General features: G+C 38.5%; 1 protein-coding gene across 5 annotated transcripts in view; it reads right to left on the bottom strand.

The window, feature by feature from the left end:
• The window catches only part of ARHGEF7 (Rho guanine nucleotide exchange factor 7), a 129,528-nt gene that overhangs the window by 38,094 nt on the left and 66,881 nt on the right, over window positions 1–24,553 (bottom strand). For 4 of the 5 annotated variants that reach the window (XM_050891308.1, XM_050891318.1, XM_050891336.1 and 1 more), the window contains 4 exons: window positions 22,462–22,550; window positions 15,640–15,734; window positions 15,255–15,350; window positions 6,359–6,481 (listed from right to left, as the gene is read on the bottom strand). In XM_050891308.1, coding sequence (XP_050747265.1) covers window positions 6,359–6,481; window positions 15,255–15,350; window positions 15,640–15,734; window positions 22,462–22,550 — 403 coding nt within the window. Of the gene's footprint in view, window positions 1–6,358; window positions 6,482–15,254; window positions 15,351–15,639; window positions 15,735–18,211; window positions 18,263–22,461; window positions 22,551–24,553 lie in introns of those variants that run through there. The other variant, XM_050891343.1, reaches the window with a different exon arrangement.

Genomic DNA, 24,553 nt, shown 5'->3' with positions numbered 1-24,553 from the left:
TCTGTGCTTCCCTCTGACAAGTTTTGACATGCCAGCTTGTTCAAACTCTAGTATGAACACACATACACTCTTTTAATACAATAGTACCCGAAGTTTTGTCTGAGCAGTTCCATCATGCAGACCCCGTTAGCAGTCTACTCATGCGAAACCAACCTGCTACCTCTGCAGCTTTGTGGACATAACACAGCTGGCAAAACGGACGTTACTTTAGCTCAAAGCTTAAAGTGAGCATCCTTCATTTATTCACAAAGGACAAATACAATATAGAACATAATGGAACGGTTCCTTTCAATAAAATACAGGTGGGTTAAAATACTGATTGAATATGACAACAGTTCACAACTGTTTTTTAATTAATAGCAGCTTAAAAGTCAGTGTCATTAGCTTAAGAGCCAGCTGCTTTGCCAAAGACAATGGCTCTTTCATGTCACAATTTCAGTTGATGCTTGCAAGTACCACGCTCTCCTAGGCAGTATATGCTAAATAAAACTCCAACCCACAGCTAAGCAGTACGTTTTTTAAAAAGGTATCGTTTAGCTGAACAGGAAAAACTTTTGAACGGTGAAATCATCAACTTAGTCACAACTGCCTAAATAAGTAGCTTTTCAGAAAGAGGCAGCTGAGATTTGAATTCATTACTTGCGTCATTTTACAGAACAAAATGCAGAGAAGCACACAAAAGTGCTGTGCTTCATTTATCCTGAAATCTCGAGCTGAAGAGTTCTCCCCACTCCAGACTAAAGTTAGTTCACAGCTTGAGATATTTTAAAGGTCACCATGAAAAGTGTCTTTAAGTCCTATTAATATATTCAAATCTTTCTTAGTACAGCTGCCTCGAAAGCTGCAAATCAGACTGGGGGGAGGGAAGAAAACAAGTTCAGATGTGCCTACAGTAACAGAAGGCAAAAAAAAAAAAGCCATTTAAACTTGAGGAAAGCACATCCAGGAACTAAAATGTATACGTTTAAAATCACAACTTACACTTCTGAAGTAGGTCTCTGTTTGTAATAGATGGAGCACGAGCTATCACTGCTGACGGGTCTGAGGACTGCACACAGGCACCGCATTTTCAGAGCGTTGTGGCACAGCTTGGCTCAGCAACCCCTCAACCGCAGCTTTTAATTTCCTAGTGCTAAACTTCCCAGTCAAGCTCCTCTCCCGGGGACTGTTGCTTGGTGTATGACATCAGTCTGCACACTTGCAGGCTCAGGGATGCACCAAAGTGGGGGAGGCACAAAGAGTTTTCTGACTCAAGCTGATCTGTATTCCATGCTCCAGTTACTCGGAGTAATTGCGATGTTTCAGCTCCACAAATTTTATCCAGACTGCTAGGTCTGTGATGCAAGTGTAGAATATGCTTGGGACATGTTATCTACCAGAACAGAAGAATCTAGCAAAATTAATGTTTGAACAAGCAAAGATTTGTGAATAGCTTTCTTCCAGCTGAGAGCCAGCTCGACGCTTGTCACTTTGCAAAATTAAAAAAAGTAGGCATACATTACTAATTTTTGGCTGCCTTTTCATTAAATTTTCTTTTGGAAACATTTTTCTTCCATTTTGTTTTAAAATAAACAAGGTGCTGTTTAAACAAAGTAAAAAAGCTTTAAAATCTCCCCCCCCATAATTACATAACTTAATGTTTACATTGGGTCTGTACTCTCCATATTTCTTCAGGAGAGTTTTATGTCCACTGATCAGTGGGGCCTGTTAGACTTTTTTTTCATTATATTATCCACCCTTCAGTGAGTTATATACTCAAATATCTCTCCTCTTGTCATTTGGGATACAGTCCACAAAGTCCCAGTCCTAGCTTCTGCCTCCTCTTTTTCTTTGCTGGAGTTTCCCCTTGCACTGAACTTTGTGGCTTGTGCTCTTCCCCAGGTAGGTAACATCTCATGTTCCTGAGACTCCTTACTCCACTGCAATTATCCACTTCTTTACTTTGTATCCACCTGGGTTTTTTAATTGATTTGAGGGAAATACATTTTTTCATGCCTTAGGTTGCTCATCCTGTTTCTTCCCTTACTGGAAAGTCTGTGATGAGAAGCACACACAGCAATCAACGCTACTTTGACTAAACACTACACCCTCGAGGCAGTCCCGCTCTCACCAGCTAGCAAAATTCTCTCCAAAAATAACACTATATTATTGTATTGGATCACCTACCCTTGGACTTGAACTGGGATTCTCAAGAAAAGCTAAGGGATATTAGAAACTGAAACCTCATACAATGCAGCCAAAGAGGTATGACTGTTAGGGAATAAAGTAAATAAAATAGGGATCACATACAGTGGCACTATAGCCACAATGAGAGAAGGGAACAAGGAGAACAAGCTAGGAGGCAGTGGTGGAAATAGGCAAAACACTGATCTCTGCAAGAGCCACCACCCAGCTGTACCTGGCGAGCTCCATCTCTTCAGCTCTAGCCAGTGGCTTAAGACGCAATTACACGATGACAGACCTAAGGAAAAATGACTTAAAAATTCTTGATTCATTACACAGAAAGAATTTTAATTCTCGAAAAAATATGCAATGGCTCTGAAACAGTTCCTGAGATAAAAAGTTCCTACCATATTTCAAGACTGTATAGAATTGGAGAAATTATGTTGAGTACCAATTCTTAACACTTGGATAAAACTTACAGTGCCACATCTGGAACCAAGAAGAGAATCTGTTCCTAAACTTAATAGAAAGATTTGTTGTTGTTGTTGTTGTGACTATCAGAGGCAAATACAACCTCAGAAACATGCAGCTCTGGAATCTGAACTCCTGTATGGGCAGTATTAAGTTTTATTCCCATTTCTGCACATTCACATACACTCAGGTCTCTAATGATGCTCATTTCAATAGTTTGACTATTAATAATTAACTTAAGGAAATTTAAGATGTTTGCAGCTTTGAAGATCTGAACATGAAAAAATCTCTTATTCATTAAGTAATATAATTAACTCCCTTCACCCCCAACTGTATTTAAACACGCACATATATGAACATATACATGCACACACACCCTTATTTTGTACTAAGTGAATAAAAGCCCCCATGTTGCTGCTACATATGATCAAGAAGTAAATGACAAAGAGAAAGAGGAAACACAGGCTGGCATTCATACTGAATGGCATTTAAAGAAAAAAAAAAAAGTCACATTCCAACTGAATGCCCCTTTTAAATCTCCATCCCCATCCCAAGTACTGCTATTTAGAACAGACTTCACAAAAATGCTATTCAAAAAAGCAGCTTTTGACTAGAAGTCCAAAATAATTCTGAGTAAGTTACTATCATCAGGTTTTATCTATACATATGCATACACACACAGAGTCTTTACCAGGTGTCAAAGACATTAACAGGTACTATAACATTGCTCGAAGAGCATGCTTGATACTTCAGAAAATGACTTATAAGAACCTCATATGTGTAATATTCCATCAAACCAGATGACTGCTTACAATTTCGATGTTACAGTGATCCAACTGGTTAAAGAAACAATACAGTTAATGCTTCAAAATGATAGCCAATTTCCTTTAAGTTGTTTTTAGTCAGTGACAGTAAAAAAAAAATAAAACTAGCATATTTTATAGACTAAAAAACCAAAATAGAGGTAGTTTCTGAAGTTTTCCCTAGAGCAATTATCTAGGAGATTTTTTTTGTTTCATTTTGTTGGTATGGTTCCTACCAAAAGCAAATGAACTTAATAAACTGCAGAAGATACTACTTTTGTGATACAAGAATCTGACTTAAAATTATCTGCTAGGTTTTTCTGTAGAAAGGCTTTCAGAAGCACAGTTAATGAATGTGTGTTCAGTTTATGAAGTGTGCAGAGTTCATGGCAAGAAATAATCTGCTGTAGACAGTAAGAATTTATGTTCCAAATCAAACCACTCCAGACTGTTCCTTTTTCCTCTCTCTAAAACACTACTGAATAGCACAGCTGTTACAATCATGATATTCAAATCCAAGAATTCAGCAAACATCTATTTCTCCACCATATTTTTGCTGGTATTAACACATACAATGCTTTTGGACCCTCTGCTAAAACTATACCACAGAACCAGCCAATACATCATCACTGTTTCTTAAAAGTCTTAAACCTCGGTCTTTTGACATCTCTGAAAATTCCAGTTGAATATCGATCTAGTATTCACTGCAGTGTAGTTGTTCCATTATTATTACAATCATGACTATCCTGAAACCTCACAGTAATTTTTACATTAAGGTTTACTAGAAATGCTTTTACACAATAAAAACAACTCAATTAAATAGACAAAGAGATAGTTCTGAGTATTTTGCTTTTCTTCATACCTTCAATCAGTTTGTTATTCTCGGCAGAAGAGTCTTTTTTCCCCTACCTTTAAAGCAATGTAATTAAAAGCTTTCTGGCATTCTGAGAGGAAGAGGTTCAGAACTGCTTAAAGCCACTTTCTGATTTCTTCATGGCAGCTGTCTCAAGCAGAATTTTTAGTCAAGCCACTTGCTACCTACAGCAGTGGTGGTCAACAAAAATGAAGGGCTTAGAATAATAAAATAGGAGTAATTAAAAAAAACAAACAGCATTCACTTCTGTTGACTCATGCCCGGCAACACAACAGCATTAAACAGAAAGCCATTTATCACAACTTACCTCCCCTTGAGCTATCTCTTACAAACAATGCAATTGCTTTGAACCCATTTCTACATCCAAATTACTTAACTGCTCTATGATACTTACATTGACTCCACCAGCATTTGACATCAAGCTGACTTTACAGACCAGAAGCTGAGTTTTCTTAGGACAACCTATGCGCAAAGCAACACAGAGGAGAAGAAATGCTTCTCTCCTCCATTTGCAGAACGAACAGCTTTCCTCCCTTGCATTTCTATCACGGTTTCTCAGACATGGCTATTCCCTGTGCTTTCCAAGAGTTCTGAAAGTTACGATAATCCTTTACAAATATCTCCAAATCTTAAGAAGTGTAGATGATCACTTTGATATCACTTGCCATCTTCCATCTATAGACTAAATCCCAGACCTCTGCATGGAAAGAGCATAAAGGCACAAACAAACAAAAAAAAAAATCTAAGCCTAAGAGTATTAAAAACCCCATAGGCTTGGATCACCTAAATATTTCACCATTTACAGAAAGTGGTACCAGAAGTAGGCCATTTGAAAGAAAACAAACACTAAGGGGTTTCATTGGGGGTTTTAAACATATTTTGTCTTGTTTAATTTTAATTTGTCATTGCTTCTGACAAAAACACACCTTCTTTCTGCCTATACTGCAATGTGAATTTGCAGCTTGATTTTTTCAAAGTGGGGTTGGAACACAGTTACATGTCTTACTAACATAAGTGATAGTTCATAGTATTTGGTAACTAGAAGGTTTTTTATTTAAACTATTATGAGTAAAGCTCGCAAATGTGCCACATATTGTTGCTGTTAAAACAAAATGTGAGTTCTTAGAAGAAGCTAACGCTATAGAAAACAAAGCAATTATGCTCCTCTGTCTAGGAAGACTTCAGAATCTTTACTTTGGTCCATTACAACAAGGCAAAAAAAGGTGGGGAAAAAGCAAAAAGAACAGACGTCCTGCTAGAATTTGTCCTATGTCTAACCTTCAAGAGAAGGTCATGGTTCTGTCCTGTACCGCAAGCAAATAAAAATAGCCCCAAACTAACAGCTGCTGCAGCACGTGATCATCAGGACAATACATAGGACAAGTTTGTGAAAGCAGACTTCTTTATGAAATTCTGGCCTCAACTCTCTTCCCTCAAGGTGACACAGGGCATCTTCTATGCAAATTCAAGGTCAGTCCCAAAGCTGAGCAAACTCCATCATGTTAACTCAGCATCGTACTTCTTACACACAGGAAATACTGATTTTGTAAACTTGAAAAGTTCACACTCCTTTCATATCACTCAAAAGTAAAGCGAAGGGTGTACCATTATAAAGTTAAGTACATACAAATGTACAGGCTTTTACAGGGCTAAGTTACAATTCACCAACTGTCTACTAGTAATCATGTCAATTATGCCATAATTTCACAAACTTGTTTTGATCTCGACATTTTTTAGACAAAGATGACAATCAGTACACTTTGTTTTACATACTCGGAGTTCAGCATTTGTTCTTTAAACAAGCAAATGCTCTCAAATAGTTCGTAACACACTGCCAAAAGTGACAAGCTGGTCCTGATCACATAGAACAGCTTTGTGTTGTGGGGTTTTTTGTCCTCTTTTAAAAAAAATACACTACTACTTTTTTTTCTTAAACAAGCTCTACCATATCAAATGCGTGTCAAAAGAGACATCACAGCTTTAAAACACAAATGTATTTTATGCACTTTTTTTGTGTCAGACTTAAAAGACCGCAAAGTAAACGTACCTGTGTTCTGTAAGAACATTTACTGCTGATGGGTGGTTGGCACAGTATGCAAGGTAGAAGTTTTTCATTTGTGGCATCAAATTTAGAAAACATCCTCCAACTCTCTGCTGAGCTTCAGGCAACCTAAAAACAGAGTAATACAGATGAACTTACTGTAATACTGACACAGAAAAAAATTGAAGCCTTGAAAAATAGTGTATACTGGGTTTTGTTTGTTTGTTTCTGTTTTGTTGTTGTTTTGTTTTTTTAATAAAATCAACAGATAGATTTCTATGGTCACTGACCAGCAACCAACAGCTTTCTCTTCCTTCTTTAAAGCTTCAACCCTGTAACTGTCAAGCCTCATTATGCCACCACAGCATAGGCAGAATATGGTACATACCTGTACGACATTTATTCAGCAACATTTTTTCAAGAACTAGTGGTAATTAGCACCTTCTTCAGGAGTTTGATTTTTAGGCAACATACCTATCGGTTAGAACAGTTTACTATCCACTTATATACACCATGCCAAATCTTAAAAGCAGTATTTCAGCACTGAGATTAAAAACTAGATGGAGTAGCAACAGGATTCTCTCCCTCTACCCTACACCAGCAGAGATGATAGATCTTTTAATGAATATTTCAAGCCTAAGTACCGTATTAAGCTCTGATAGCACAAATAGAAGCCATTTACAGTGCAGTAACAGGTTGTTTTTACACAATTGTCACTCATCTTGCTTTTTAAGGACCATAAAGCACTTTTATGTTGGTTTGTAACCAGGGCAAGTGTGCTGCTTTACCACCATCAGTAAAGAAATACTTTCTTTAACTCATACTTTCTTCATCTTTCATGCTTAAATGCACCACATTTGCTAAGCAGTGAAAGAAAATGTCACAATTCTGTTCAGAAGAGCTTATTTTGTCTAGCATAAAAAGGTGCTTAAATAACAGCAGCCTCAGTGACTTCGGAAAAAAAAAGATGACTCAGCAAGAGAAACAGTTTTTAGAAGAAAAGCTTACTTTCACACAGTCGTGGTGAACCTAATCAGTTTTGATCACGTTTGTCAGAGGAATATACACATTTATTCACATAAATAAGGGAGGACATGATATGAAGAAAGATAATATGAATATACACAGTGTATTTTTCGAAAGGTTTTAGCAGAAACTGTCATCTCAAATTGCAGTAAGAAAATATCTGGAGTATAAATATCTGAAATTGGCTGTGTGGCAGCAGCTTAGAACTGGTACAGTCAGCAGAAAGTAAAAGTCTGACTTCTGATTTTGCATCTGTATAAGCAGGGGAAAAAAAGAAAAAGAAAATTGCAACTCTTCCAGTCTTATTCTTAGTATCTCCTTAAGCTGCATACTTCATACACAAATAAAGCACACTCATACTTTCTTTAAATCTAAAATAAATTTTCAATTTAAACACAAACTGATAGGAAGTATATACTCCAACCAGCCATGCTTCCTGACTACTACCATATCGCCATTGTCAGAACCACTCAAAAATATCCATACTAGACTGCTTCCTATGTGAGAAAGAATAAATTGGACAAACAAGTGAACAATATTGTAAGGGTGTCAGAAGGGACGAAACCCTATTATTTTCTACAGCGCAACTCCCACTTGAAGGACTAAGCCTCTTCAGCAGTAGGTTGTATGGCCAATAGCCAATTGTATAACCCATGCCGAAGTTAACCAGAAGATGGGACACTCAGTTTTCATCAGTCCTAGACTACAAGCTTGTTCCTGACACCTTGTCTAAACCCACTGTACAACAGGTACAAGATGTAATATTTCAATTTCTCCACACATTTCCTCCACTTGCATAAAGATTGCATCTCCTAACATAAATATGCCAAGTCTTTGCTTCTTTGCAAGATGAGACAGTGGATTTTTGTTGTTGTTATCCATTTAACTACTCTTTAAACCAGTATTTCACACTGCTCTAAAGCTAGATGAGTCCTCAGTAAGTACTCCACAGACATACTGTTAGCACAGTCAAAGGGTTTCATACTAACATTAGTTCCAACAATTCTCTCTAGAAAAATACTGTTTTTCTAAAAAAAAAAATATTTTTTTAAAAGTCAAGATTTTCTGTAATTATCCTGAACATGCACATAAAGTTTCTAAACATCAATATTTAGTATATTCCCTCTGAAAAAGTGAGAGATGCTCCAGTGAACTTCAGCAGAAAAGAACGGTTCAGCTTTCCAGGACAGCCGCTCCTCCAGGCAGAGGATGTTCCCATCCTGCTCAAACACAGTCCTCTTGTCCCACTCCTTAGGTTTGCTCATAGTAGTTAAAATTCAAAGTTCATCCCAAGAAATACTCCCCTAAATTTCAAAACAATAAGTCTGTCTCCTACTAAGCTGTCCAGTCCCTCTATACAATGTGGGAAGACCTACTCAACAGGAAGTCAAAATTGACTGTACAGGTGTTCCAAACATGAGGTGGGGGAAGCACGCTTCCTTATTTGAAACCAACATTCATGAGACACACCCAGAAAACGATAGCTGAATCCCCAGCTAGCACATCATGCCAGATGCACTCTGATCACATTATCAGCACTCCCTACATTAAAGGCTAGGACCCATATTTTGTTGTCTGCATCTTTATTTCTCTTTCAATTAAAGTTTAAATTCTGAAATCAATAGAGTGGCTGCTTGTCCTGGTTTTCAGCTCGGACAGTTAATTTTCTTCCTAATAGCTGGTACAGTGCTGTGTTTTGGATTTAGTGTGAGAATAATGTTGGTAACACACTGATGTTTTAGTTGGTGCTAAGTAGCGCTTATCCTAAGCCAAGGACTTTTCAGTTTCCCATGCTCTGCCAGCAAGCAGGTGTGCAAGAAGCTGGGAGGGAGCACAGCCGGGGCAGCTGACCCGAACTAGCCAAAGGGGTATTCCATGCCACAGAACGTCATGCTCAGTATATAAACTGGGGGGAGTTGGCCGGGAGGGGCGGATCGCAGCTCGGGCATCAGTCAGCAGGTGGTGAGCAACTGCATCGTGCATCACTTGCATTTTCCTGGGTTTTATTTCTCTCTTTTTTTTGTTATATTCCTTTTCATTACAATTATTATTATTATTATCTTATTTTTATTATGTTAGTACTATATTTTATTTTACTTTAGTTATTAGACTGTTCTTATCTCAACCCACGAGTTTTACCTTTTTTTTTTTTTTTTTACCCCAATCCTCCTCCCCATCCCACTGCAAGAGGGGAGTGGCTGCGTGGTGCCTAGCTGCTGGCTGGGGTTTAACCAGGACACTGCTTTTGCAGGTATTTAGGGGAAAACCACGGGCATTCCCCAACATACTGAGGGCATGCTATTCTTATAGCCTTCCAAGCAGCATTTCCTGCCTAGCAGCTGGTCCCCTTTAATAAATGTAAGCATGAGCTAATAATACATTCTTCAAGTAATAGATGCAACAGAAGTCTCAAACTCTGAAGACATACTCAAGGCATCTAACTCAGTATTAAATAGTAAGAGGCCCCAATAAACAGTTGATGAAAATGGTTAAATTCTCTTTTCACACGGGGGTGTGTGTGTGTGTGTGTGTGTGTGTGTGTGAATTATGGCTGTTGGCACCAAGCAGACATCTGTGTCTTCTCAGTCCGCTGTTCTTTTAGCACAATGAAAGACTGACATTATTCTCTTTTACATGTTGCACATGCATTGCAACTTTATACTGCACATTCTTTGTTGAATTAAGATAATTAACAGACTTTATGAAGAGGTGGCAACTCAATCCCCTTTGACTTTTCTAATCCACGCATTAGTTGCAAGTGTTCTACTATTTTTAGAGGAACAATTAATAAATGAACTATATCTCCTTTAACTGCTGAAAAACCAACAATTTAATGCCTACCACCACATCATATAAACCTTTTAGTAATTAATGTATTCAATAAAGGGCACAGTTATTTTAAAATTTATTCTGAAGTTGTCATCCCAATATTCTTCTCATATTTGATACTTTAATTAAAAAGGAATCATGTATAAATATTATATTTATACATATACATAAATGATAACTTCAGTTATAAAAAGGCCAAAGACATGTTTTAATTTCATTTACAGAATTAAGAGAACCATAACAAAGCCTCTGCTGTTGTACACATGCTAGAGGCATCATCATACGACTACATCTAAACTACCTAACAGATTATCTGCTTGTTGGAGTTACATCCAATAGCTATCAGTTCTGTTTCTCCAGACTTAAAACGGGTTTGCACTGCATGATAATTCGAGAAAAGAAAAGAAAGTAAATACCTTGTTGCTCAATCACGCTTACTTTAAGATTCTGATCAAAACCAGCGATCAGAACTGGACTAAAGCTAGACTAGCAGCCAACAGAGAAAGAGTGACATTACAGAATATGTAATTATGTCCTGCATGTTCTGAAGAAATCTACCTTAGTTTTGGTGTCAGTAGACATTACAACGTTCTGGGAAAGGCTGTGGAAACTGTGATGAATCCAGACAAATTTAAACACAGACTAACAGAGGCAATTCTAAAAGAAAAGTAGATAACAAAATGTAATCAGCATTGTATGTTTTCTTTTTGCAAGGAAAAGATCAGATGTCCTTAAGTTTCACTTGACTGTGTGGTTACCATAAGAGTGTCATGCAGCAATCTATGTCCCTATATACGTGTATACACACACGCCTGCAGAACCTGCCACAAGCTGGAAACTTTCAATTATCTGGGTGGCATTTTCTGCTCTTCCCCATCTCCTCCCACAGAAAGATAAACAGCAGAATTTCCTGCCCCTCTCTCAGCCTCTTAAAGGAGTAAGTTTGCTATGTTTGCAGGAGGTCAGTACAGAGAATGTCTTCAACTTAAAAGGTGATAGCAGAGAAGACCCAGGACAAGCGAAGGCCTGCAAAAATTATTAAGGGATAATTGTGATTAATGACTCCAAGGGATGCAGTCTGTGAAGAAACACAAGAGTAGATATTATCTCCTGAGGCTTCACAGTTAACAAAGTTAATGAAATAAGGGGGACACTTTGCAACTTTCTGAGCTACTATTTGCACAAATGGAGGCACTATTCAACTTATTCACAATCCATCAGTCTAATTTTCAGTGCTCTCTTCACAACCATACCTTTCACTATTTGTCTATTTCCCTTACCTCTCAGACATCAGTTAATATGCGTGTTTGTTTCAGGCAATCTGAAGACAGTGTGTTCAAATTCACTTAAGGTTGTCAGCCTTATTTCTGTTGACACAGTAACCAAAAGCAAGGGACAATACTGGGATAAGCCTTTAACAGACCTAATTTGTATCTGCACTCCAAAAACAAACCTGAAACACTGATTAATTTTGGATTACATTTAAGCAATCTCCCTCTCACACCCTGGCCGCCTCCTCTGTTGTTTGTGGTTTGTTTTTTGTTTTTTTAAATTCCCACTCCACTCCAGGATCATCCCAGAACATGAAGTATCTGCTTGCACTCAAACACAGAACAAGATGAAAACACAGTTACTGTGACTGCAAGAGCAGGGACATGAGAGAAAGAGAGGGCAAAACCCAGCCATGGCTGTTACGGAGCAGGGAGATAAGTCTGTGATACCACCTGAAAGACAGCCAACGCCTTCAGTTTGCTACAGAGATTATACCTAAGCAGTCCATGCAGGCTGGTGTCACCAGCCAGCCTGTGTGTCATGTCCCCCCCCTTACTGAGAAGTACAGCCATAGACTGACAGCTTCTATTCCCAGGTGAATGGAAGACTTTTTCTTTGGAGCAGGAGACATCTGTTCAATCTCCTGCTACAAAAATACCCAAAGAGCAATACTTCCAATAGAGATCATTTAGATCAGCCCAGAGATCACCTGACGGACACTGACTTTGTTCATTCAGAGACTCTGCTGTGTGAACCAGTGCAGAACTATCTTTGGCACTGGATCACAGATCTGGAAAGAGACCTAGAGCACTGGACCACTTTCTGTCTTCAAGAGACCGGAGCATGGAGCACTCTTGCTCTGTTTTACTGTCAGAAATATGCCCTTTTGCAACCGAAGACTTCGGCAGCGTCTCTCTGCCTTGTCACTTACAGCTCTTTTCCATCCATCAAAACACGGTGCATTTGAAGCTGATCAGTCAAAAAAAACCCCCTGCTTTTGAAGCAGATCAGCCAGAAGATTCTCACTCAATGCTAGACTCGTTTCATACACCACTTTTGTTTGGTAAATGAAGAAGAGAAGTCACAAAGGTAGAAGTAACCCCAAACAAATCTGTCTGATGGTGCCCAGCATCCAGGCAGGCAGACAAGAAGTGTTCCCAGGCCTGTGACAGATGGAGCAGCCCACAGGCGCACCACAGTGATATTGCAATAGAGGCCAACCTGGACACGTTCAAAGAGGACAAACCTTTAGAGATGCACCAGAAGAGCTTCAAGGCTCGGGGCAGGGTGGGATGGTGGCACACAACTAAAACCAAACCACATCCAAACAACTACTTCCCCCAAAACACACAAAGCACCCACTACAGCGTTATGTGTTCTGAAAAAAACAAAACCCAACGTTTAACAACATGAGGATTAAATAAGCCAAAGTGGTGCAGGCAAGAAGAAAAGCACCAGAAAGTTTCTGTCACTTAAGTACGTGCCAGGATTTGTTAAGAGAAAACTCAAATGACAAACTGACTCGAGAGGGCTGTGGAATTCAAAAAACATTCGACTCTCACGCCCAAGAACAGGAATTTGTCAAGCAAGGTAGGCTGGCAGCACTACAACTGGCAGGATGTCGGCATTTGGTCATTCTGACATGTCAAGTTAGAAAAAACGCCACACCAGATGCTGCAATATGAAGTGCCTGAATGATGGAACTATAAGCTCTCTGCCAAAAATAAAATAAAATGATAAATCTATTTTCAGGCCGGGAGCTACTCTGAGTTTACAAAACAGGTTCACCAGCCAAAAAAACATGGCAAAATGACAAAAAACAAGGCAGCAGGGCAAGCATTCTTCTACATGATGGGAATTATGATGGATTAGGTTCAAAACAGGAGGAAGCTGGACACTCAAGTCAATATGCTATGATGAAAATTAAACTGAAAATACAACTTGGCATGACCAGCATATTTATGAAATGAAAATAACACAAAACATTTGCAGTAACCCTTCAGTAACCCTGGGGCATCACTTCCTCTGCCCACCTACTAGCATCCATTATGTTCCTAGTTTTACACAGCAACATTTCACTTAGCAGGAAGAAGAAATAAAGGACATTATGAGAAGGTGCTCTAGTAGAGTTTAAATCAAGGAAGGAGTTCTAAATAAGCTTTCTGAGCTTGAAGCTACATTATGATATCACATTAACCTACATACCAAGTTAAAACAAAGCTTGCATTAGTATTTGTTTAAAGGCATATGCTCTTCCACTCTCGTTTTTAAGACCACCTTAATCACAAGTTTTAAAAGATGACAGTCTGTTCATACAAGGTACTTAATTCCCCTAACTTCTGATTCACAGAAACAAACTCACGGTGACAAAAGAATGAGACAACAAAGCTCAGCAACAAGAAAAGAAAGGTAACATTTAAGTATGGGGACAAAGGGTCTTTCTCAGGGATTTAGACACTTAACTGATCAAGTCTAACTTGCCAGAAAGAAGGATATTCTTTCTCAAACACAGCATGGAAGAAAGGCCATTTCAAGAATGTTTCCATTCTGCTGCTGAATAGTCATCTGAACTACACCGTCCTCCTTTCCATTCTCTCCAGTGTAAGTGGTCTAGGGGCAGAAGAGAGGGAGAGAAGCCAGGTGGTAGGAGGACGTGAGATCCAAAGTCAGCAACAGACCCAGACATACGTTACTGCCTAGTGGAGATGCAACTTATACTTTGTCATGACAAAGCTTCCTCTTCACATGGAGCAGCTCAGAAGAAGAGAGGAGGGAGAGGTCAAAACAAGACACATTGAGCTGATCTAAAGATCACTGCTGCCGAAAGAGATATTTTCTCCTCCAAGACATTCATTCCTTCTCACAGCCAAGTACTCCCAGCAGACTGAAACTTGTCTAAGCCCTCAGTAGCAATTCAAATTACTAACTTGGCAGAAAACAAGCAAATTCAGATTAGCAAGTTGCCTTAGCTCACCATGTGGTCAGACAAAACCAGAACACAGGCAAGGAAAAAGACACAACTGAGGTTAGGAACAGGAACTACACTTTCAGTGGAGTTTCAACACTAGAAAATTGTCAGGACAATTCAAATGTGATATGGTCACCTTCTTTCTTACACCCTCAAGTGCTGAGGTACAAGCTGAAAAATATCCAGCTACCACTTCAGCCTAAGCTATGGAAGTAGGACAGGTGTCTTCATCTCCTCCTTTCTGTGCTTCATGCTTCCTGTACGGTACAGTACCCGCATTGAGGCTGTTTTTTGTTATTCATATTGCTCTTTCTGCCTATCCTGCATGCCTCTCCCAGCACATTTTGATGACCACCATTGTTCAGGACATAAGAATACTAAGCACAAGCATTCTCATACAGCATCCTTCACACAAGTCACTTACCCCCTCCTCCACTGTTCCATCACAATATAAGCTCCCTTCATTGTTTTTCTTACTTTAAGAAAAGACTTAAAATTTATGCCTCCAAAACAAAAAACACCACTTCCTCTACCACTTCCCCACTGGTATGCAACTGCATCATGGAAATTCATTAATTGTTTTCAAACTGCATCAAAATTCCTACCTCTGCAATTGCATCCTAGGGCCAATATCTATCTGCGCAAGCAATCAATGCATTATCCAAACATCTATTACTGTACTGCTGTAGCAACTATCCTTAAAGTGAGAGGAACAAAGATTATGTCAAACAACATACGTGACAAGTAAAATAATAAAAAATATTTGCTGGTTAGAATTTTACAGTATCTGGTATGCATAGTACTTACTTGGTGCATTCTTCTAAAGACTGTACAAGCATTTGCTGGAAAGAACTTATTTCTTCCAGGTTTCCCATTAAGTATGAAGTATTCGCCGAGTTTAACCTGGAGCCAAAGTAAATAAAAGGTGTTTAGGTTTGCAGTTATTGACTAACTGTGCTTTAATAAAACCTACAACCTTAAAAGAAACTGCTTACTGGTTCTTAGATCAAGGACCAGACTGTTTCAGTCAGCAAGCAAACTGATTAAAAGCAAGCCCTGCCTCAAGAATCTCACAGTCCACACAAGAAAATGCACATTGACGTTGAAATTGAAATTTTGACCATGTAAACCCTCCCCAATAAATGAGAGCTCAAGCTTAATTTAAAAAACAGAACAAAACAAACTCACATACTTTTCACTGGCTTGTAATGGTCGCAGGTAGTTTGAAAGCATTGTTTGTAGCTCCTTAGCATATTCATTTTCTGTTTCTAATATATTTTGTAGCACCTACAACAAATGACAGTTGCTAATTGGTATTTTTTAAGAGATACTTCAAAATGTTCAAATCAATAGCAGTTTTAAAGCATACTAAAATTTACTTAGCACTAGGAAAACTTATAAATGAGTGTTCCTACATTAAAAACTTAAGTATCAGCAAGAAAGCATTGAATACTACACATCTATGAAATTCACATGAAAAAAACCACCACAGACACACAGGATGAGCCATCCTTTAGCCATATACAAAAAAAGTGGTAAGCTAACAGGAATTTCACTACACTTAAAACTTTTACTGTGAAATTTGAGAGCCATAGAGTGTTCTTCCAAAGCTAGGTATAATTATTCCTTCTATGTACTTCAGAACAGTCAAAGATCATCAGAGGTTGGTAAAGCACAATAGAAGTTGTAAGATAAATGAACAATTAGTGTCATCTTCTCAGTCTCAATTACAACACATTACAACTAATCTTGCTAGCAAAGTGTTTACTCATTCAGATGCACTGTTCTATCTAGAAGGTCTGAATATTAACAGATTTATAAATATCAAGTAATCACCAACTTTACTTAGCAATATGATTAGCATTATTGCATTCTTTTTAAATGATTCTGCCTAACCTTCCACTGGGAGTGCAATAATACATCCTATCATGAGAAAATTACAACAGATTCTGATGCAAAGCCAAGAATTTATAAAATACAGCACACACTTGTTTTTTGGCTGAATATAAATCAAACAACTGGAATACCCCCAAATATGTACAAGAAAATATTTTACTGGGCCATCTCCCGGGAACCTGCTTTAGGATATCCTCCAATATATCCACATCAAGCACTACTGTGCTTCTAGCCAGTGAATTATTTTTTGCCTTGAAAAAGTTAATGATTTAGCAAGAGAATCATGAGAATTAAATGTAGCTCAATGAACACAGCTGAGCTTTGAAAACTTTTTGCTATTCATTGGTCATAAGCCACACCACAAACCTCATTTTGCTACATGCCATATTTGTCAAGCCTACAGTAATATCTCATTTCAGCATTTATAGTAACGACTGTAATTGAGTGCATTATTCACTGTTGTAGTCAATACTCTTTCTTTGGAAATAAAAAAAAAGCCATTCATTCCTAAATGCAAACCTGATGAAATAACTTTAAATAGTTCAGTATGTCAATGAAGAATTCACTGTTCCTTTCATTGGTGTCATTGATTCTGCTTATTCCTTGAATGCTTCTATTCATTTGGAGAGAGGGAGAGAGACCACTTTTGAGTTCATTCTTTTGTTGGAAATCTGAATCCTGAACTGAAGATTAAAATGTCTCCATTCTCTGCTAAACACTATGACAGAACAATGTCACAGGGAAAGTTATGGCTACTAACTAGGAAACTAGAGCATAAAGTACAATATGGGCACACAAATTTTAAAAAAGCTAAGGTTTTTTTGACCACTTAGACCAGGAAAAGAAAAAGAAAAAAAATTACCATTGATCATAGCACTAATTAAACCACATATTCTCTTACACATATATAAAACAAAGAAAGTCCATTGTTAAAATGGAAATACAAAAGTACTTAGCATCCATGAGGTTCAAAACTAAATGCAAGACCAATCTTTTCCAATACGGCTTTTCCTACAAAAATCTCCCATCCCAAAGTCATTACACATCCATTAGTAGGGAAAAGGAGACTGGAAGCCAAGTACAAAAACGCAGTGTCCTGATGAAGCAATGAACAGCATTAAAAGACATTCAAAGATAAAAATCAACAAATTCGCTAGAGATCTTGAAAGGCTGCACCACTGCTCTACTTTCTCAAGACTATTTCCATTCTTTGCTATAAACAGCTGTCTGAAAACCTTGAAATAAAACTAGTTTCATGTTGGACAACTCCATTATTTTCCTGTGCTGGTTTGGATTTTTATTTGAGGATTTTCTTTGCGATATGGAGAATATGGGATTGGAGGAAAAAGACATAAGGGGGGGGTGGGGGTGTGAAGAATGGGAAAGCTTAAAAACTAGAGTTAGCTGATAAATTACTGGAAAAAGGAAAATAAATGCAACTGTAAATAAAACTATGCCACAAAACCTATGCAGAGTACTAGATACACTTATACTGCTTTATGTTATTCTAGTAGTTCACAGTATTACACCATACTTTAGATATACAGTTTTAAACACTTCCCAAAACCCATTAAATCTATTTCCCTTTTTTTTTTTTACAAGTACAGTTTCCAATGCATAGAACATTCTCTTACTTTGAATATCTTTTAAAAAGCATAATCTTGCATATATAGCTCTAAAACATCAGCTCTGTGAAATCTTGCATCCTTCCAGTTTGACTTACCTACCTCACCGAGAAGCTATGAGGATTAAATGCTTGGACTGTGCTTTGAAGCGATAAGTACTCAGTATTGCAACTCAGTATTTTGGCACCAGAGCACCCTTAAATTCCTCACATCCACATCTCGCCCGCATGCTCTAATAATCACCTTTCTTCCCTTTCCTGCTTTCTGCGCGTTCTGGCTGCTGCAAGACCCCATGAGACCTCGAAGACCTTGTTTCCACAACTCCACCACAACATTTGCACAGATAAGATCGGGTACCAAAAGAGCAGCATTGAAGTGGCAGCTTTTGCAATCCGTAACACTGATGAATGGCAGGCACAGACAACTGAGCTCATACAGCACAAGCTCTCTCAATCACACAGCATGGAAAATTCAAGCATGGTTAATAATTCTGTCACACAAAACCCCAGCCATCTCCCTAAGGCAAAAACTACCACCCAAAAATGGATTTAAAATGACCTACATGAAGCTGATCGCCTTCCAAATCAGAGGGAGAAAAGGCAGATCTCACAGCTACGCTTGGGCATGACCCTGTAGCACATTCCCATTTTATGGCAGTAGTATGGCACTCAACCGAAATGTCATGTACTTCAGCAAAATGGTGATCAATGTCTCATTTTCCTGGATCATGAGAATCTGAGATATGAACCCCTTAAAACAGGCCCTCGAGAGGGGCAATGTAAAGCACCACACAACTATACCATATCTCAAGGGTCCTCGAAAACTTTTATGAACTTCAGTAAACACAAACTCTTCACCCAACTTGGAAAGCGTGGCCTCAAAAGGAGTGCTTATTTTCCATCACTCCTCAAACACTTAAATGAAAAATGAGGTCATCCAAATACTCATACTATGGAGAAATATGCCCATTTCTTTACCTGCTTTTAGAACAGCTACTTAATTTCAAGGCAATTGTCCTGTAAGTGGAGATAACCTGATTTTATTTTGGACACAAAGTTTTAAATTCTCAAGGGATCTCAAGTAAAAATAAAACTCAGAGTAACGCCTGCTCTGTCTTCAGGGAATAACCTGCAATAATATGCCCACTTCTTCAGCAACAGGTTACTAAATTACTTCTACATGAAAAATGCTTTGTGTTTGATCACGAGTCTGGTTCATATTACACACTGCTGTAGACTTGAACCATTTTACGGAGGACAAGACCCTGTAGCACAAGTCATTCTCTACTAACCTGCATTCCTGAGCCAGGCAAAATGTAAGTATAAACCAAATGTGCTCTGTCTTCTCAGCAACACCTAGTGCAAGGTGCAGCTCATAAAGCACACTGAGACTAGAAGGTATGTGATTTGTGTTATGAACTTCAGATGGTGCTCTGTGAATCCATAAAGAACACATTTACAAGCGGGTGAAGAACAGAGGAAAGCTGTGAAAGCAGTCTCCTCTTTACATTAAGCACCTTTTCCTTAGCCTATCCTAGCCCTTCTCCCAGAAAGGGAGATGAGCAGAGCCTCTCCTACCGCTTTCTGAACTTCCTCTGAACTGCCCTTTGATTCTGTCCTCAGTCCGATCATTGTACCCACAGGTGCTGCCTGCACCTGCACAAATCCTTCCCTAGGAAAAACAGCAATAAATAATCATGAGGTTTACAGGGTCTCAGCACATACCCGTGTCGTGGAAGATAGCCACAACATAAAAATAGCAAGCAGTCCCAGAGTACCAGCCTCAAATCACGCTTGCTTGTTAAGAGAGCCTTTAACGCAGATTTTAATGCTTACTCTGACTCGGGCTACACCCTTTTAGCTACCAGTTGCCAAAGGTTTACTTGGAGCTGTTCTGTTTTTACCTTAGTATGGGCTCAATTTTGTTATCAGCGCAGACTGATAAGACTTCGAGCACAGGGAAGTCCCGTGTCTGCAGCTTACGTATTAAGACAGAACAAAAACTCAACTCACAGGTTAAACTGCTTTCACTTCAGCGAATGGGTCTGCTGTTTATCTTATCCACATGTAAAAATCATCACACATTTAATAATTATTGAAAATAATTATTTTATAGTTATATTGCCATCAAAAGCACTTAGTATTTTTCAAGAAAATCTAGATGCCAGCTAGTCTAATTTAGGTTTTAAGCTCAGCAGTAAAGTCTTACTTCTCTGAAAGGGCACACTACAGTACAGCCTCTCATTCTTTAAACAAAAAGAATAAAATGGTGAGCTTAAAAAAAAAAAGTGGGGGTATTTGCCACACTGTGGAAAAATGGGAAAACAAGACAATTATCCAATTCACTGCAGACAGAATTAAGAACAGCACTCTAGGGCCAGTGCTGTATTTACGATACATATTATTATGAGTTGGTCATTTCTGCCCCCCCCTCCCCCCCCCCCCATATATTATCAACAGTTAATAAACAGTTAGCAGCCACAACAGTGGGGATCTTATTACGTCAGTTTAGTGGACCAAGAAAGCTGCACCTGAGCAAGATGAAAAATAACCTAATTCCGAGAGTAGGTACGATGGTCACCAGTTTCACTTTTTTTTTTTTTAAATTAAACTACTTTAAAAGCCAGCTACGGCTATCTGTTTCCCAAAGTATATAGTAGCCTGAGTCTCCATGATTATGGTAATACGTTATCCAGGGAACAATTATAAAAAGGACATAAGCCAAAGGTGGTATTTCAAAATTGTATGGCCTTTTATAGCTTAACTATGGTTTTAGGCAAATTCAAACATTTATTTCCTATTATTTTCACTGAAGTACACTATCGCCCCCCAAAATGGCCTGTATGTTACTCTTACAAAGTAAGTATGCAACCACGAGATTCAATTAATTTTGGACACAATCAAACCAGAGTTTTAGTTAAGCCCGAATTAAACAGCTGCAACTCTTTTCATCATATGAAGATTTATCAGGGAAATCATAATATAAGATTAGATATGAGGCATGTATTTACTACTGACTTTAAAAAAACAAAACAAAACAACCAAAACCACCACACCACATCCCCCCCCCGCAAAATCTAAAGGACTGGTGTTCAAGAGAGCCGCCAATTTATTTTGATTAAAAATTCAACACAGATATAGATTAAACTTAAGTAAGAGCAGTCTTCTGCCTACTGAAGGAACTAAATCCTCTCTTTGCTGCATTCAATTCAGTTTACTTGTATTGAAAAACATAGGTTTTAACATCAAAACAACAATAGAGAAGACAGATTTGCTACTACACACTACAGCAACTTTGAAAAAAATTACTACAAAGAGATACAGTGGAAAACCAAAATAAAAAGGAAAACTATCCAATATTTTGTTGCTGGATGTATCACAGTAAGATCATTCCTGCAGTTTGAAGGAAGGTGTGCCTGCACAGGTACTTTCCACTGTGACTAGCAGGTGTGGGATACAATAGCCAAAGAATTGCAGCCCTCCCTTAACCATGGAATTACGGCTACCGACAGAGACACCAAGCAAGCCAGGGGGAGAAGCAGGAGGTTGCTTCATTGTTTTCAATTAGGGGACTATCTGTAAAACTGCTCTGTTCTTCCAGGTGGTTGGTGTTATTCATGCCACAACCGCAAAAGATGAAAGCATAAAATGATACTTTATGATCCCTGCTAAAAACTGACAAACGAAATGAAAAACAATGACAGCTGCTTCAAAGAAAAGGGACAGAAACCTTGTGTTTTGGTTTTACACCAGCAGGGAGCAGTGGTTAACAAAAACAGTAAGAGGCTTTTTGCCTCCCAATGTATCCACTGTTAGTAAATAAAGGATTCTCAAAATGCTTACAACAACACGTTTAAAGACAGAGTTTGGTATGTTTCTTACATGCATCTCCTAAAGAAGTCTGAGTACTAGCTTAAGAATTTCGGGGGGGGCGGTTGGGGGGGGTGGGTGTTAAAGGCTGACTCTGGCTATACACCACCTCTGCTGTGAAATCTATCCATCAGTGTAAGGGAGAGGTTCCCGAAGTTAATAATTGAGTTGATTTATAAGCATGAATACAAAGGAGGCAAATTCTTTCAAAATGTTTAATCTCCTGTTCAACAAAAAGGACAAAAAAAATTCTTAATCATTTTAACACAGCAGAATTTCATTAATTCATAGAGATTGGGGAAGACTGATTGCATATTTGGGGGATGGGGGAGAAAAGGGAAATTAACAACTAGCAAAGCAAATAAAATGAGCATAATATATTACATAAATGCCTATTCACTTACTTTAGACTATAATCTTGCATCATGCTTAAGAATTTGTACGTGTGACATTCTATTAAACTAATAATGATCTTGTTTATAGGAGAATTCACGAAAACCCCTATCTAGTTTTGGCACTAAGGCTCTGACAAGACTGCCAAATTTTTTGTGCAGGCAAGAGCATTTAATTAAATGATGTTCTACTGTATATAACAGCTCACATGGAGGAAAAAGGATCACTCACCACATTGTAATAGCTTTTGTTAATTGCAGACGTATCAAAGCCTTTAGGTGGACTCTTCAGTGTACCTGATTTGGGGGAGACCGGTTTTTCTGAAATGTAAGATATTTTGGGGTCAATGGGGTGCAATTTCATAGCTCAACACTAGAGGTCAAACAAACTGCTTTAAAATATTTATCATAAGATACAGTGAATATAGTGCTTCACTGAGAAACGTACATACTTGTGCTTGAAATTATTGGTAAAGAATCAAAATGGTTCATATGTTCACAATGAATGAAACTCTAGCCTTAATGAAGGCAAGCAGCAAAACTCCCACTCTTTTTCCTGGAACCAGAAAGTCAGTTAATAAAATTAGCTTTTCCAAAATTATTTTTTAAAAACAAAACATTATCACAGACTGCAATTAAAAAAAAAAAAACAACAACAGGCATTTCCAAACACTACATGCACTTTCAAACAAAAGTAGTATTAAGTTTTAATATCAATTTAATGAATTCAGTAAAAGCAAGTGACCAATCAAAGGCTGAACATACCAGAGGTGGGACATTACACTCAGTCTGGCTGAAACAGAGAATCAGAACACTATACAAGTAGTGGAGTGACTTACCAGATGCCTACCCCAGAAAATAAACTTTTAAAACAAATTATCTTTTACTGTTAATGAAGTGAAAAATAAAAATGCTTATGCAGTTGAGAACAGAGTCCATCATAACAGTAAATGCAATCCTTCCTATAATCCCATAGTGAATCTAACTGTCAGTAATGCACGCCCTTCCTGCAAGGACAACATAAGCCTGCAAGATCAAAACAACAGTCCTGAGAGTTATCCGAGTGCTGACTCCCAGAATGGAGAGGCACAGAAAACACACTCTTAGAGCCTCCCCTCCCACCTCTACCATTCCTTTAAGTCAATCACAGAGGAGCAAAGATGAGGGGAGAGACAATCAAAAGCATCACGCTGCATGCTGGAGAAATAGCAAGTAAGATTTACAGTATCTCTTTTTGACCTCTCATGCTTGACTTTGCACACAACAAACTGAGAATACTTGTGAGACTGTATTTATCAGGACATTATGGTATTTTGGTTTGTTTTTTAAATAAACAGGCTTGTCTAATATGCAAATTTCAAATAAACATTTGAGTAATTTGTATCCAAACAAAAAAAAAGTCAAATTGTCAAAAAAACCCACACCAAAAACCAACCCAAAACAAAAAAACCACCATCATCAAAACATACCTCCTGAAAGTTTCACCTTTATTTTAAAAGCAAGCTCCTGTTTCAAACATATTTTAATAAAGTTATATGAATAATTTAACTGTAGTTTACCTGATACCTCAGGCTACTAAGAATAAATTATGCAAGTCTCAAATACAGACCTGCCTTTCCAGGAGAAGCCCAGTCAGCCAAGGTAAGGGCCAGCTCTGGGAAATTCCCATGGACCCTAAAGCTGACCAGGGAAACACCACTATAAGCAGAAGAGCCCATGTGGTACCAGCCTCTGCTGGACTGCATCCTGGGTAACTTAGTGCTTCTTCAGGCTGCCCAGTTGCAGGCCCATGGATGTTGCAATCTCAGGTGAGCTGACTACAGATGCAGGCCACCCTTTCGTCTCCAGTGCTAGGAGCGCCCGGCAGGCCGACGGGACCTGAGGCTTTAGTTAACAGTTCGGAAGGAGCAGCTCAGGCCCCAAGAGCACACAAGTGGTATTATCTTTAAGGGGATTTTCTCCGTATTGCACTGAAGCTCTCCTCAAAGAAGCTATTCTAAAAATAAAATATGGTCTTAAAACTGCCAAACATGGGCAAAAACATTTCTCCTTACCATGTTCAGAGATGACAGTAAAATCCTTTTGGTTAATATCCCCCGCCCACCCCCCAAGTCAGCTATAAGCCGACAGACAGCACAAAAAACATTAGCCGCAGCAGTTATTCAGCTGGGAACGCTGATGCTCTCAGCCACCAGCCCTGCAGTAGGTACATGCTCTGCTATACAGCCAAGTAATTCCAAATGACAGGACTCCTCCCATTCCCTTAGAACAAAACCATAAACCCAAGCAGATTTGTCATCAAACACTCAGTGTGAAAGAAGCAC

Source organism: Gymnogyps californianus, chromosome 1 (genome assembly GCF_018139145.2).
Source record: "Gymnogyps californianus isolate 813 chromosome 1, ASM1813914v2, whole genome shotgun sequence".
Lineage (NCBI taxonomy): Eukaryota > Metazoa > Chordata > Aves > Accipitriformes > Cathartidae > Gymnogyps > Gymnogyps californianus.
Note: the sequence above shows the minus strand (reverse complement) of the source record. Positions and strands in the feature narration are given on the sequence as shown.